We start from the raw sequence: 15,810 nt of genomic DNA on the forward strand, positions 1-15,810 counted from the left end.
TAAACTGATCATTTAGTAATTCATCGAAGTACTGAGCCCACCGCGAGAGGACCTCTGGCTGGTTGCTGACCAAATCTCCATCCTTGCTGCGACAGCAGGTCACCTTCGGAGTAAAGGTGCTTCGGTGGTCTGCTATCGCTTGGTAAAACTGTCTTGTGGGTCCGTAACGCACTCTGGTTGCCTCGAGTTTTTGCATTTTGGCGTCCTCCCACAATTGCTTCTTTCGCTTGAAAACTCGTTTCTCTTCTCGTCTGAACCGGTGATATTCTTCTGCGCATGCCCGTGTTCTTTGTTTCTGCTGCATTGCTCGGTATGCGCAGTTTTTGCGTTCATTCACAAGTCTACACTCCTCGTCGTACCAGCCAGATCTGGTGTTGCCACGACGTTCTCCTAAAACGTTTTTGGCACAGTTCGTGATCGTTGTTTTTAGAGCATCCCACCTCCCGCTCGTATCTGTTTCTCCTTGTTGCAGTAGTAGAGACTCATCTATGGCTCCCTGGTAAGAGAGTTGGACTCGACTGTCCTTAAGAGAGTCCGTGTTGTATCGTGTCTGCGTGTTGTTTCTACCCACATTGGCTCGTGGGCAGGCGATCTTGCATCTTATCATTAAGCCAACCAGGTAATGATCAGAATCGATGTTGGCCCCTCTATAAGTTCTGACGTTTAACAGACTCGATTGGTGGCGGCGATTTATCAACACGTGGTCGATCTGGTTGGAAGTGGCTCCATCCGGGGATACCCACGTGATTTTGTGGATGTCCCGTCGCGCAAACTGGGTACTTCCGATGACCAGATTGCTCGCTGCTGCGAACTGGACCAATCTACTACCGTTTTCATTACTGTGCTCGTGTAGACTGTGGGTTCCGATGTACTGGCGGTACATCGACTCCCTACCGACTTTTGCATTGAAGTCCCCCAGGATGATTTTGAGGTCATACCTGGGGCATATTTCATAGAGTTTCGCGAGGCGGCCGTAAAACAGGTCCTTCTCCTCTTCATCTTTGTCTTCGGTAGGGGCATGAACGTTAATGAGGCTTATATTATAAAATTTGCCTCTCATGTGCAGGTAGCATAGCCTTATTAAAAATATATACCCCCATTAATCCTGTGTTGTACACAACGTACCTTTAGTCGTTTTTTTTGCCCTTTCACCAACCCCTACATGTTTTTCCTCTCTCTGGAACGAAGTTGATCCTAAAGTTTGACTTTGAGAAAATCTTCATTCCACTTCCGATAGACACCGCGCCAGAAGTCAATCCGTTCTTTCGCCGGATCAACCATCATTAGCGGCTGACGGTTGATATCCAAACACTTTAACCGGAACTCTCGATATCGCTGTGGAGTGTGTGTGTGTGTGTGTGTCTGTGTGGGAAGATGCTTCCGAGGAGAACACTCCGGCTCGATCATCTTGCAAGTGGCCCACCCCACACTCAGCATCGCAAACCACAAGTACGATGCACAAACCTGCATCGCAAACCACAAGTACAAACAGGAACATAAGCAACTCTCTCAGCGGTGGCTAGTCAACGTGGGACGATTCTGGCGAACTTCTTCTTCTTTCGCTATGCGAGTCGGGGTATATCCTCCTACGCTAAGTCGAACGTTTGTTCCCTTACTCGTAATCAGAGGCGTACCAACTCTGTCCGAACTCCTATAAAAGAGCTCGTCCTTTAGGACCGGCTATAAAAGCCATATGTCCAATTCTGGCGAACAGTAAGAATCTAGTGTTTGTTCAAGCAACAGTGGAAAAGATTCGGAACCGCACAGCTTCCTTCCAGTGAAATCCGTGTTCAGTGTTGTCAGCAAAGCGATGGCCGAAAGCAAGATAACCGTTTCCCTGCAGCCGGGTAGCATCGTCGGAATCAAGGGTTCACTGCCAAATGGACACGATTGTTACATTTTCAAAGGAATTCCTTACGCAAAGCCACCGATCGGTGAGCTGCGGTTCAGGGCGCCGGTGCCGTTGGCATCTTTTCCGGTCGAACCACTGGAGTGTCTCGTGGACGGTCCCAGCAGCTGCTCGGACGATGTGCGGCTTGAGAGATCGGAAGATTGTCTCTACCTGAACGTGTTCAGCCCGGAGCTGGAACCGAAAACACCCCTCCCGGTGATGGTGTGGGTGCACGGGGGGGGATTTTACAACGGTTCCGGCGTCTCGGCCCTGTTCAACCCGGAGTATCTGGTGCAGCAGGGTGCGGTCGTCGTCTCGCTCAATTATCGCCTAGGCCCGCTCGGTTTCCTATCGCTGCCGAGTGTCGGAATCGCGGGCAACGCGGGACTGAAAGACCAACGGCTGAGCTTCCGGTGGGTGCAGGAGAACATCGACCGGTTCGGTGGTGACCCAAGCAATGTAACCATCTTTGGCGACAGTGCCGGTGGAGCTTCGGTGCATCTGCACTACTTGAGCGAGCTGTCCAGGTGAGGGGATGGGGATGAGTGGGAAACCAATCCAGTAGCTTTGTAACATTTTGCAATCGTTTGTTTTCAAGGCAATACTTCCACAAAGCCATCGCGCAAAGTGGAACGGCGTACAACGAGTGGTTATGGCAGCGGGAACCGGCCGAACGTGCCCGTAGGCTGGCGAACCTGTTGGGTGCGGCCGAGGACAGCACCGACGAGGAAGTGCTGGCCACGCTAATGCAAGCGTCGGCCGAAAAAATGACCGCCATCCAAAACCAAGTGATGACCGAACTCGAACAAACGGTACTGATTCGCTTCCCGTTCACGCCGGTCGTCGAGCAACCGGACAGTGAGGATGCCATCCTTACCGTCCATCCGGTGGACGCTGCCAAGGCGAGCTTCACCCGGGAAATCCCGCTCATCCTGGGAACCACCAGCGCGGAAGGTTTGGTCCTGTGGTCGGCGATAGCGAACCGTCCCGGATGGTTCCGGCCACGCTGCGCATTAGGAACGAGCGGGACAGACAACTGGCAGCGAAAACGATTAAGAAATTCTTCTTCAACGAACGTCCCGTGTCGTCGGAAACGAAAGAAAACTTGGCCACCGTTTTGGGAGATAATCTCAACACCTTTCCGTGTTACTTTGCGGCCGAACTGCACGTACGACACCAAAGGTAAGGTTGCGGAAGAACGTTTTTCGTATGCGCATCTGCTAAAAACTAGCCTTTTTCCCCTTCAGTGCACCCCTTTACATGTACGTGTTCTCGTTCATGGGAGAACTGAACAAGTTTCGGGAGATAATGAAGGTCCCGCCAGAACTGATCGGTGCTGTACATGCTGACGATCTGTACTATCTTTTTAGGTAACTTTTGAGTCATAAAAATTTCCGTTATTACCTTACCAGCTATTTATGCACGTTACTTAAAACTTTCAGTTCCACATTGTACAACACTGCCGCGGTAGACGATAATTCCGAGGCAGCCAAGTTTCGCGAATATTTGTGTCGCCTATGGGTCAACTGGGCACGCCATGGCAATCCATCTGAAGTCGCCGCCGAGTGGATCCCGGTCGAGCACCCCCGGGAGGAGGTCACCGATGATTTCTATCCACATGCGTTCGAGCTGAAAGAGGGTGGCTGTGCCATGACGAGCGATTTCTTCCTTGAGCGCTTCCAGTTTTGGAAGGTCCTGTTCAAAAGGTTCAACGGATCGCAACTTGTTCCGATCATTGAGTAAGGTTTCGGAGAATCGAGATTGATTGATGCGACACACTGTGCACGTATACTAAAGCAACAAATAAACGTTTTATTAAAAATATATACCCCCATTAATCCTGTGTTGTACACAACGTACCTTTAGCCGTTTCTTTTGCCCTTTCACCAACCCCTAAAAGTTTCTCCTCTCTCTGGAACGAAGTTGATCCTAAAGTTTGACTTTGAGAAAATCTTCATTCCACTTCCGATAGACACCGCGCCAGAAGTCGATCCGTTCTTTCGCCGGATCAACCATCATTTGCGGCTGCCGGTTGATATTCAAACACTTTAACCGGAATGGCTCATTCGGCGGAATCTTATCTACCGGATCCCACCGGAAGGGAAGACTCTTATCGTCGGCCGGGGTGGGGTGACCATATTTAGCGAAGTTCGTCCACAAGCGACACATCACGCGTCGCACTTGGGCAGCTTCCGTGTCCGGTTGCACGTCGTAGTTCGCTAGTCGCATCCTGCAACGTGCATTCATAATTATATGAAATCAAACTTAAAATTAACCGCTACCCTGGATACTTACAAAAATAGATACGATAGTTCGTCCGCATGACATGCCCCGGGGATGCTCAACTGTAGCAACTTTTTGTACATGTTCAGCTCCCCGTCGAAGCTGAAGTTGTAGTAGAACATTGGCGAGTTTGGCTGATGCCGTGCGTGCAGTTCGGCGCAAGTGTTGGCCAAAATACCGAAATGGTAATCCGTCATCAGGTCGGCAAGCTGGTTAACGGTTTCATTCGTGACACCCTTCGGCCCACAGTAGAATCGTTTGATTTCTTCTCCCAGCTGCTCACTGGCGGGACTCCCCGGGGCCACGTTCACCGTCCGTGGGATCATCCGTGCCATATCGTTATCGTACAGGTCGAGCTTTCTTATCGCATCCATCATCATAATGGTGCCCTCGCGATCGTTATTGCCAAATATGATCGGTATCGGTGGGATACGGTTCGGTTGTTGCATGGCTACGAACGGATGCACCGGAACGACGGTATCCGGTCCAATCGATTCCTCCACCACCGGCTTGAATGGCATCGGCAGACCGCGACGCTTCTCATCAGCCGTAAGTGTGTTCAACATCAGTCCCATCAGTTCCACTTTGTCCGCTTTTAGCAGCGTTCGGTATACCTCCTCGTCCGATTTTGCCGCCGGATCGATCAGTCTCGCCAGGGTGCGCGTACGGTTTACGGAATCGAGCTGCATCGCCCATTCCATGATGGAGATACCACTCTGGCAGATGGCCCTATGGAAGTATCGCTGCGAGACGGGCGATAAAAGATGCAGATGGACCGAGGCGGCACCAGCACTTTCACCGAAAAGTGTCACATTCAGTGGATCACCTTGAAAGTGGGAAATGTTGTCCTGCACCCACTTCAGAACCATCAGTTGATCCTTCAGTCCGGCGTTCCCCTCGATACCCTGGCTGGGTAGGTGCAAAAAACCTAACGCGCCGAGCCGATAGTTGAGTGTAACCACTACGACGTCCTCTTGCAGCAAATATTCAGGAGAATAACTAAAAAGAAATCAGCCGTGAATAAATGTCTGCCGTTCCACCAGCATTTGCCGGAAACAAGCTTTCAACTACCAATCACTGTTGCCACTGCCGAAAAGGAAGGCTCCACCGTGGATAAACACCATCACGGGCAGGGGTTTAGTGCAGCGCTCTGGGGCCGGCGTATAGACGTTCAAGTGGAGACAGTCTTCCGTACCCTCCAGCTCCTGCGTGAACATGTTCCGGCTGAAGCAAACATCCCGCTCGACACTGCAGTCCAGTACGGGGTACGGGAACCGCTCGAGAGGTTGCGGCGCCCTAAAGCGCAACTCTCCGACCGGTGGTTTCGCGTACGGGATACCACGAAAGGCACAAAATTCGTTCCCATTCGGCAGCTTCTCTTTCACGCCACTAACTGTCCCCTGCCGGACCTTCACGTTAACACGATCAATGTTTCTCATCTGCAACGGAAGACGGAGCGCGTTTGAGTCGATGAGAAAAATCTTTTTCAACTGTTCAAAAAGCAAACAAAACTGTCTCTACTGGCCAAAGTTTCCCTCCACCAACATGAACAACGTGTAGTGCGTCAGGAACAAACCGATTATCAAGCGATCGTTCCCAGATAAAGAAATCTGCCCATTCATGCATCCCACTCCTACAAGCTTCTAATCAACCAAACACCCACCCTATCACGCGGGAACAAAATTACATCCAATAGAATCGAGGTAAGAAACGGAACGAGAATTAACAAAATTTGGACACAAAACCACACAATACTTGCCCAACGTTGAACACTGGTTGAAAAGGAAGCTTGAGATAAACACGGTAATTTCGATCGAAGCAGCCGTGCACACTTGAACATTATTGAGAAATAAATATTACGAAATATCGCTAGGAGGCTCACTTTACAGATTCACGCACAGCCAACAACGGATGCGCCAGCCTTATGAACTTTTTATCTTACAAAATTCTTCTTGTTTGCTACCTGATGTTCACAGCAGTAAAATTTATAAAAATATCCCCTTTCACTGAAAGAAATAACTAGAAATTGGAAGTTGTGTTATTTCAGAAGAGAAGCACAACAACAACAAAGTCGAACTGTGACAGTTGAAAGTGATAACAATCGCTCAGTGACGTGGCTGGCTTGGAATAAGAAGGGGCCATACGTTTTTACAGGGATTTTTAGATGGTTACATAATAGCAGCAGCATTATTTCTACGACATCAGTTGATTTTATAAAGCGATCATGTCTATTATAACTTTGTCACTTGAAAACAGAATCGTAGCAGTTGATATTATAATCCTGGCAGCTTGCGCGAAATATGCAACTAGCATAGCGCATTCAACGGCGAATCCGGTTGAATTCATTTGAATCCGGTTGAATCCAGGGTGCTTCTACCGATTTTATTTTTTTATGTGGCACGACATCCCCTAGTGGGACAAGGCCTCTCTCCGGAGAGAGTTTGGGTGACCGAAAGACGGTATATTATAGATCGGTGGTCAGCCGTTCGTAATACCGGGGGGTGCCAGACTCGAGATTCGATCCCACACCTGTGGTGTGGTGTTTCCTCGCGCTACCGCTGCGCCATGGGCACCCCCATGGCTTCTATTAATGCTGCTATTATCGATTATGGTACCAATATGTTGTGATATCATGTGCTACAGTTAGAAATAATGCTGCTGCTGTTATAATATCATCTGAAAATCCTTGTAAATCGGTCGTTATTGTGTAGCAGAAAGCTATCTCTCAAAAAATCAAAACAAATTTAACCGTCACCCGTTCAACCGCCTACCCGGGTAGTTTTTAGAGTTTTGTTTTGTTCTAACTTTTGATTGGATTGACGTATCGGCATGAAATTTTTAGAATGCCTAGAAAAACTCATTTTCTGTCGTTTTGCTAAAGAAAAAAAATTGCCTAGGAATTTAAATAATTTTTATTTGCGTTTTTCGGTTGATACCCCTCAAACGATCAACCGGACTACCCGGGTAGTCCATACATTTTGTATGGGAGATTCCGTTTTCCTGTACTTAAGACTTAATAACTTTTTATCTAGACGTCGGATCGATTTGAAATTTTCAGTGAAGATACTTGGGTGTTTCTCAAAATATTGTATAATTTTTATAATTTTAAAAATTCATTAAATATGTTAATTTGAGGTTCCAAAAAATTTCACCATTACATTTATAACCATTTATCTGTGTAGTTCATATATTTGACATAGAAGTTGGCTTTTTCTGTATTTTAGTACTGATATATTTGCTCGTAAATACTTAACTACTTGAAATTTTTTGTAAAATTGCATAACATATTGTAAAAAATAATTAACCTTCAGGTCTACGACCAAAAATACCTACGTTAACATACGACCGCCTACCCGGGTAGGCCATACGTTTTGTATGGGGGTTTGCATTTTGCTGTGCTTCAAAGCTAATATCTTTTGTTCTAGATGCCGTAGTGAGTTGAAATTTTCAGTAATGATACTTAAGAATGTTTTCTAACAAATCTCATTCAAATAATAATATTAAAAATTCGATAAGTAAGTAATTTTTTCATTCAAATATATTTTATCCCATAGATCTACAATCGCCAACTCTGTAAACCATACATTTTCAATAAGTTATTGTGTTTGTTTATACTTCTTAAGTTTCTGGTGAAGTAACTTCTTGGTGCCTTCAACATTTTTGCTTATAAATTGAAGCTTCAAAGATGTAGAAATATCTATATCTATAAAATTCTTGTGTCACGGTGTTAGTGTTCAAACTCCTCCTAAACGACTGAACCATTTAAACTCAAACGTTGCACACACGTTCCTTAGGTATGAGAATAGGTTTTTAACTATGTCTCATATCTGAAAATTTTATACTTTTTTAATTAATTACAATTTTCTATCGTCATACATTGGTTTGTTTGTTTTGTTTACATTCAGCAATGACACATAAAGTGAACTACAACAAGTATAAACCGACACAGCAACATGCCTTTTGACATACTGTGGTGGTGAGTTTAATACAAAAGTGGTGAATTTAATTCAAACAAGTCGTTTCATATAAGTGACGATAGTAAAATCTTTGTTAATTTTTGGTAATAATAACTAATGTTGTTAATTGGTGGTAGTAGAATATGTGTTCAAATTATTGTTGCTTAGAGCAGTGAGAAAACCTTCTCATTTACCAGTGTTGTGAAAACGAATTTCAGTATAATTACTACAGCGAGGCTATGAACTCGCGAATAGGGACGAGCATGCTTATTCGTCACGTTTACATGCAATCCAACGTGGCGTAAGTTTTACTGTTACCAGGACAAAATGCGGCGCATAGTCATGATACAACAAAACGTGTGTTCAAACATTAATGTCGCTGAATTTAGTCCGACAAGCTATGATTAGTATCGAGGATCTTTGCATGGTAATTAAAAATTTATCGCTAAGTTATTATTATGTTTTAGGTTCGCCGAATCGAAGTGCATCTAATTTGATGGACACTGAAATAAGTCGTGAACTGCAGCATAATATTGCAGTCATGTTGGATATCGTTTCTCACAACGTATCAATGTTGACTGATGAACAAGCATATGTTTACGAACGCATTATCATGGTAGTATCAACGGGACAAAGTGGTATCTTTTTTTGGATGCCCCAGTCCGAACTGGCAAAACATTTCTCATATCGCTCTTGCTTTCCAAAATACGAGCAAACAATGACATTGCAATACCAGTTGCTTCATCTGGAATTGTAGTTGAAAATGGAGGTAGAACGACCCATTCATCATTTAGGCTACTTCTAAACATCAATAGGAACTCAAAAGCCGTATGAAACATCAAAAATCAATCACTCATGGCCTAGGTCATGGAACAGTGAAAAATAATTTTCTGGGAAGAATGCACCATGGCAAAGAAGCATTCTCTTGAGGCGCTGTACAGAACACTCAAAGACGTGAAGTGTAATAAAGATTGTTCCAGTAATACAGTAGGTCCCTGCAGTACGCTATACTCGATATACGCGAATTAGCAATACGCGATTTTTTACAACTGACAGCTCATAGGGTTGCTAGACTTCTGATTAGTCAATTTTACTTTGTTTTGGTAGAATGAAGTTTTTAATATGCACTGGAATAGAAAAAATGGAACATTTATTAGTGATTTGGAAGATAAGTTAAATAAGCGGTTCCCTCTCAGTGTCAACTCTTCAATATGAAGTATAAACGATATGGCAGAGGAATCCGCAATACGCGAAAATTCGATATACGCTATTGCGTTTGGTCCCAAACATTCGTGTACTGCGGGGACCAACTGTACTGTGTTTCTCCTCTCAGGTGATTTCAGGCAAACTCTTCCCGTAGTGCCACGATTCACCTATGCTGATAAGATCACCTGAACTTGCCTTACTCATCGGTGTTATGGAGCAATTTTGAAAAACTTTAGCTAAGCATAAACAGGCACGTCCAAATGCTACAGGATCCATCAGCTTCTACTTTTTCCAAACAGTTATTAGACATCGGCAATACACCTTAGCAGATTCTTAAAAAGCTCTAATAGAAACCCAATTTAGAAAACTAATATGTACGTCATACATGGCTTACCAGGCGTGCACAAAACATCGTTCATTCAATTGGTCTGCTTGATTAATAACAAAATAAGGATGATAATCATTAGCAGCCTCACTATAAGCTTATTACGACGTAAAAAGGGTAAATACAATGAAATTGTAAAATGTACTTAAGAAATATAATGTGACCGTTAAACCAATTTTTAACAACATCAAACGGGTCAGCTAGTTTTTCTATAAAATTTTACGTTTTGGAAATGTTCATGTTCCTCAGTAAATTCAGTGGCATATCTGGCGGAAATTCTTCATTATACATTGTTACATCTGATATTTAAGCCTTAACATTTTAAAACTTAGCTCATATACATAAATTTGATCGTTTTGTTTCAAACGATAACAGTTTCTTTTGTATTTAATTCAACCCGTTGCATCATGATTTTCTTGCAATTAAAAATTATTATTTTGTGTAGCAAATGATGAAGGTTCAAATGTAGCATAATTTGCATATTTGTAGATCGTCTTTGAGTTTATCTCATTACTAATTGTTCGAGGAGTTCGAGGAGTAAAACAGTCTTTCATAGTGTGTCTTAGATAAATTTGGATTGTTTTCAATATAAATATAAAAAGAAAAACCCGAGGGGCACCTCCTTTCACCTACTGGTGGTTTGTCTTGGTACAGAAAAATATAAACTCTCGTACAAAACGTATGACTTACCCGGGTAGGCGGTTGTAGATTTAAGGGGTATAAATTGAAAAATGGTTTATAAAAATACTTAGAATAAAAATAAAAAGTCGGTTTTCGGCAGAACGATAGAGAACATGTTGCTTGAGGCATTCCAGGAATTTCGAGTCGATATAACTGTTCAATTCGAAGTAATTGCAAAATAAAAGGGGAAAACTTACCCAGGTAGGCGGTTGTAGATCTGAAGGTTAATTGCAAGAAAATCATGATGCAACGGGTTGAATTAAATACAAAAGAAACTGTTATCGTTTGAAACAAAACGATCAAATTTATGTATATGAGCTAAGTTTTAAAATGTTAAGGCTTAAATATCAGATGTAACAATGTATAATGAAGAATTTCCGCCAGATATGCCACTGAATTTACTGAGGAACATGAACATTTCCAAAACGTAAAATTTTATAGAAAAATATTTCTACATCTTTGAAGCTTCAATTTATAAGCAAAAATGTTGAAGGCACCAAGAAGTTACTTCACCAGAAACTTAAGAAGTATAAACAAACACAATAACTTATTGAAAATGTATGGTTTACAGAGTTGGCGATTGTAGATCTATGGGATAAAATATATTTGAATGAAAAAATTACTTACTTATCGAATTTTTAATATTATTATTTGAATGAGATTTGTTAGAAAACATTCTTAAGTATCATTACTGAAAATTTCAACTCACTACGGCATCTAGAACAAAAGATATTAGCTTTGAAGCACAGCAAAATGCAAACCCCCATACAAAACGTATGGCCTACCCGGGTAGGCGGTCGTATGTTAACGTAGGTATTTTTGGTCGTAGACCTGAAGGTTAAAAATTATTATTTTGTGTAGCAAATGATGAAAGTTCACCTAGAATGCTTTCGATGCCGCTGTGTGGTTCAAAATGTAGCATAATTTGCATATTTGTAGATCGTCTTTGAGTTTATCTCATTACTAATTGTTCGAGGAGTTCGAGGAGTAAAACAGTCTTTCATAGTGTGTCTTAGATAAATTTGGATTGTTTTCAATATAAATATAAAAAGAAAAACCCGAGGGGCACCTCCTTTCACCTACTGGTGGTTTGTCTTGGTACAGAAAAATATAAACTCTCGTACAAAACGTATGACTTACCCGGGTAGGCGGTTGTAGATTTAAGGGGTATAAATTGAAAAATGGTGTAAAAAAATACTTAGAATAAAAATAAAAAGTCGGTTTTCGGCAGAACGATAGAGAACATGTTGCTTGAGGCATTCCAGGAATTTCGAGTCGATATAACTGTTCAATTCGAAGTAATTGCAAAATAAAAGGGGAAAACTTACCCAGGTAGGCGGTTGTAGATCTGAAGGTTAACTCTCTGTCGCTTCATGCCACCTTCATGCTCCAACTGGGAACAGAGTTTTGTCCGTTATTTAATTCTTTTTTCGTCAGAAATGTTGTTCCTAGTAATTCTTCTATAAGTCTGTTCGGTTTTATCTATTCTAAGGATTGATATTTTCCATAACGCGCACTTTTACTTAGCTTTTCTTGCACTTTGAATCACACACATAGTCGACTAGAAGCGGATTAATAAACGTGTTTGTGGCGCACATTTTCTGAACAAATTGATGTGTAGCATACTTGTATTTAATATTAGATTAAGATTTTAATACCTATACGTAAGGCATAAATGTTTGAATTATCGAATTCGTGTTTTCGAATGAAACATTCCTACTTGAACATTGAACATTTCTCAAACACTTTTGGAAAAAAAATTGAATAATTTTCTGAAAATTTCAAGCAATTCAGCTTTAATGATCAAATATATGTACAGTTGGTCCCCGCAGTACGCGAATGTTTGGGACCGAACGCAATAGCGTATATCGAATTTTCGCGTATTGCGGATTTCCTCTGCCATATCGTTTATACCTCATATTGAAGAGTTGACACTGAGAGGGAAGCGCTTATTTAACATATATTTTATCCAAATCACCAATAAGTGTTCCATTTATTACATTGCGTAATTATGTCTCTGTTAAAATGTGCATTTTAAAAACTTCATTTTACCAAAACAAAGTAAAATTGACTAGTCAGAACTCAAACAACGCTATGAGCTGTCAGTTGTAAAAAATCGCGTATTGCGAATTCGCGTATATCGAGTATCGCGTACTGCGGGGACCAACTGTATACTGAAATACAGAAAATGCAAGCTCCTATCTAAAATGTTGAAGCTACACAGGTTTGGGTCATAGATGTGAAGGGTGAATTTTTTTGGAACCTCAAATTAACATATTTAATGAATTTTTAAAATTATAAAAATTATACAATATTTTGAGAAACACCATCAAGTATCTTCACTGAAAATTTCAAATCGATCCGACATCTAGATAAAAAGTTATTAAGTCTTAAGTACAGGAAAACGGAGTCTCCCATACAAAATGTATGGACTACCCGGGTAGTCCGGTTGAACGACTACGTATGTAGGTTTGGTTGAACGGGTGACGGTTAAATTATCACATAAAAATGCACTTTTATTATGCTTTAATTATCTAATTCTTTTACTATCCGCTAGGCGATTTCAAGCAAATCGTCCTAAAAAACGTCCTACGTGACACAAACGAGCAGTTTTGTATGGTGAGTAGGACGAAGTAGGACGACTGCTCGAAAAACGTGCTACATTTGTTTCATCCCGATACAAAAAAGTAGAACGTTTGTTCGCGCGTCGGACGTTTTAGGACGATATGTCGAGCTGCCTAGCGGGTATCTTTAGTTTTCTGAAGTCTGAAGCTATACCGGTTTTAAGTGATTCGATTCACAATTGTGCATGTCCCGTGCGTTGCACGCATGTTCTGCTCTCCGCCTGGAATTGATCACGCTATTCGTGTAAGCGTCTTGATCAATTCCTTCCCACAAACTATAAAAGCCTAGAGTATGACCACTTTTTACATCAATCCTTTCAAAGGAACTCGTGGTGTAGTGCGGATAAGTGCTTCAACTTACTATGAACTATTTTTTCCTTTCCCGTTTGCAGAGACACGTGTCCAGTGTTGTTAGGAAAGTGAGTGTTACATTGTGATAAACAGCTTAATGAAATCCTTTAATCAATCCTCATCTCCGATTGTAACAATACAGTTTAGTAGCATGGAACGAGTGAATATCAACGTTAAAGCTGGCACAGTCAGCGGGGTCATCGAGAAGCTACCGGACGGTAACGATTTTTGCGCCTTCCGTGGCATACCCTACGCTAAGGCGCCCGTTGGAAGTGGTCGCTTTCAGCCACCAGAACCATTGGACCGTTTCCAGACACCCGTGCTTGACTGCAGCGTAGAGCGTGATGTTTGCATATCTAAAAATCCCTTCGATCAAAAATGGAACGGTTCGGAGGATTGCCTTCACCTCAACGTGTACACTCCTCAAATACGACACCAGGAAGAACCTCTCCCAGTCATGGTGTTCATACACGGAGGATCATTCAAATATGGCAGTGGAAACAGTGACTGGTATGAAACAGCGTGATAACGGGCTGGACCACGTGTGTTCTTATGGTTATTTTTTCGCAGCTACTCTCCCGAGTACTTACTCGAGCAGAACGTAATCGTGGTCACGATAAACTACCGTTTGGGGCCGCTCGGATTGCTGCACCTCCCGAGCCAGGGAGTCGAAGGTAATATGTCACTGAAGGACCAGCTGATGGCGCTTCGCTGGGTGACGGAAAACATCGTCAGCTTCAACGGTGATCCGAACAATGTGACCCTGTTCGGTGAGAGTGCCGGAGCGGTCGCGGTCCACCTGCATCTTTTGTCCACGCGTTCAACACAGTACTTCCACAAAGCCATCTGCCAGAGTGGTGTTCCGTTGGCCGGATATGCCTTGCCGAACGATACGATCGGTAACAGCCGGCGATTGGCGAGATTGATCAATCCGTTGGCTAAAACGGACGCCGATGTACTCAAAACGCTTCGGAATGCTCCGGCGAAAGAACTGGCGCTGCTGGGCGATCGTACAATGACGAAGGACGAAAGCCGAAGCGGATTTCCGATAGCGTTCCGCACAGTTATCGATACGAACAGCAAAGAACCGATAGTGGCACTTCATCCCATCACGGCAATGCAGACTACCGATCGGATCCCGCAGATTCCACTGATGCTCGGCTACAACGATCGTGATGGAGCCTCCTTCACGCAGCACATGATAAAATATCCCGAACTGTACCGGGACGATATGCAGCGGATGATCCCGAGGACACTCAACTTGGACAAGCGCTCACCGGAAGCGGCACAGCTGGCGAAGGAAATAGAACAGTTCTACTTCGGCCCGGAAGGGTTCTCACCGCGAAAGGTCGACGATTTTGCCGACCTCGTAACGGATTGCAATTATTCAGTAATCATACGAATGGCCGCTGAGCTGCACGCCCGCTTTCAGCACCGGTCACCGCTCTACTTCTACCGCTTCGAATACGACGGGGATTTGAATTTGTACAAGAAATTCCTTCCGTTTCCCCTGGCCGGAGCGTACCACGCGGACGATCTAGGATACCTGTTTCGGTGAGTAAGGTGGCTCTTGTTTACCATTCACCGAACTCTGATTCGCTAAACACACACATTTCCACGTCAGCATGCGGATGGCCCCTAAGGAGGTGCACGCAAACTCGGAGGCCGCGCGTGTCCGTCGGTACATGTGCCGCATGTGGACCAATTTTGCCAAGTACGGAAATCCGACGCCTGCACACGACGAATCACTTCCGTTCAGCTGGACTCCGGTCCCGCACGTGGAACCGGAGTCGCAAGCACGATTTCATCTCCCTTACCTTCGCATCAATGCCGAGCCGCAGATGGACGTCGATCCAGACCGAGAGAGGATTGGGTTTTGGGAAAAGATTTACCAGAAGTACAATGGGGGATTTAAGAATATTTGAAAATTACTATATCATCCCATCATAATCTGAAAATAATTTAAATGGGTTTGCTTTCGCAAATAACAATCCTGACCTACACATTGGATTGAAAAATCGGATTACTAGATGAAAATATATTTGTTCTTAAAATCAAAAGCTACTTTAAAAAAAATCTCAGTTTTTATTTGACCAGTTCCAAGAGCCAAGTTGACCAGCCCCGAATGCCCCTGCGGTCTTTTTGACCACTCTTTTATAAATGTTATAACTTTGTTGTTTTTGAACATTAAATCTAGAGACTAGATTTACAGATTACATTTCCTCCTAGGGTGGCCTTTCCCGGACTTTCTCGGTTAAAATATAAAAATTAAACATAAACGCGAATATATAGTGGAATGATGGAAGGGAGCATAAAAATTAAAATCAAACAAAAATATTAAAAAAGTAGCCATTTACGGATTCGAACAAACTTAAAAATTGACGAAATTATAGCATTTGCGAAAGAGTTGTCGAAAAGACCGCTAAAAGCATT

General features: G+C 43.1%; 2 protein-coding genes and 1 pseudogene across 2 annotated transcripts; 2 read left to right on the top strand and 1 right to left on the bottom strand.

Annotated features, from left to right (window-relative positions):
- The first annotated feature begins 1,810 nt into the window (after positions 1 to 1,810).
- Positions 1,811 to 3,634, top strand: LOC131282839 (esterase B1-like; annotated as a pseudogene).
- A 44-nt stretch (positions 3,635 to 3,678) lies between these two features.
- Positions 3,679 to 6,014, bottom strand: LOC131282837 (esterase B1). The gene is made up of 4 exons (XM_058312379.1): positions 5,934 to 6,014; positions 5,246 to 5,613; positions 4,187 to 5,173; positions 3,679 to 4,121 (listed from the first exon to the last, which is right to left on the bottom strand). The coding sequence occupies exons 1-4, from the start codon at positions 6,012 to 6,014 to the stop codon at positions 3,821 to 3,823; spliced, it is 1,737 nt and encodes a 578-aa protein (XP_058168362.1). The 3' UTR covers positions 3,679 to 3,820.
- Positions 6,015 to 9,036: 3,022 nt separating this feature from the next.
- On the top strand, positions 9,037 to 15,302 carry LOC131294078 (juvenile hormone esterase-like). Its single transcript, XM_058322124.1, has 5 exons — positions 9,037 to 9,117; positions 13,419 to 13,445; positions 13,520 to 13,887; positions 13,948 to 14,931; positions 15,002 to 15,302. The coding sequence occupies exons 1-5, from the start codon at positions 9,037 to 9,039 to the stop codon at positions 15,300 to 15,302; spliced, it is 1,761 nt and encodes a 586-aa protein (XP_058178107.1).
- The last annotated feature ends 508 nt before the right edge of the window (positions 15,303 to 15,810 follow it).

The sequence above is a fragment of the Anopheles ziemanni genome, chromosome 2 (genome assembly GCF_943734765.1).
Source record: "Anopheles ziemanni chromosome 2, idAnoZiCoDA_A2_x.2, whole genome shotgun sequence".
Taxonomy (NCBI): domain Eukaryota; kingdom Metazoa; phylum Arthropoda; class Insecta; order Diptera; family Culicidae; genus Anopheles; species Anopheles ziemanni.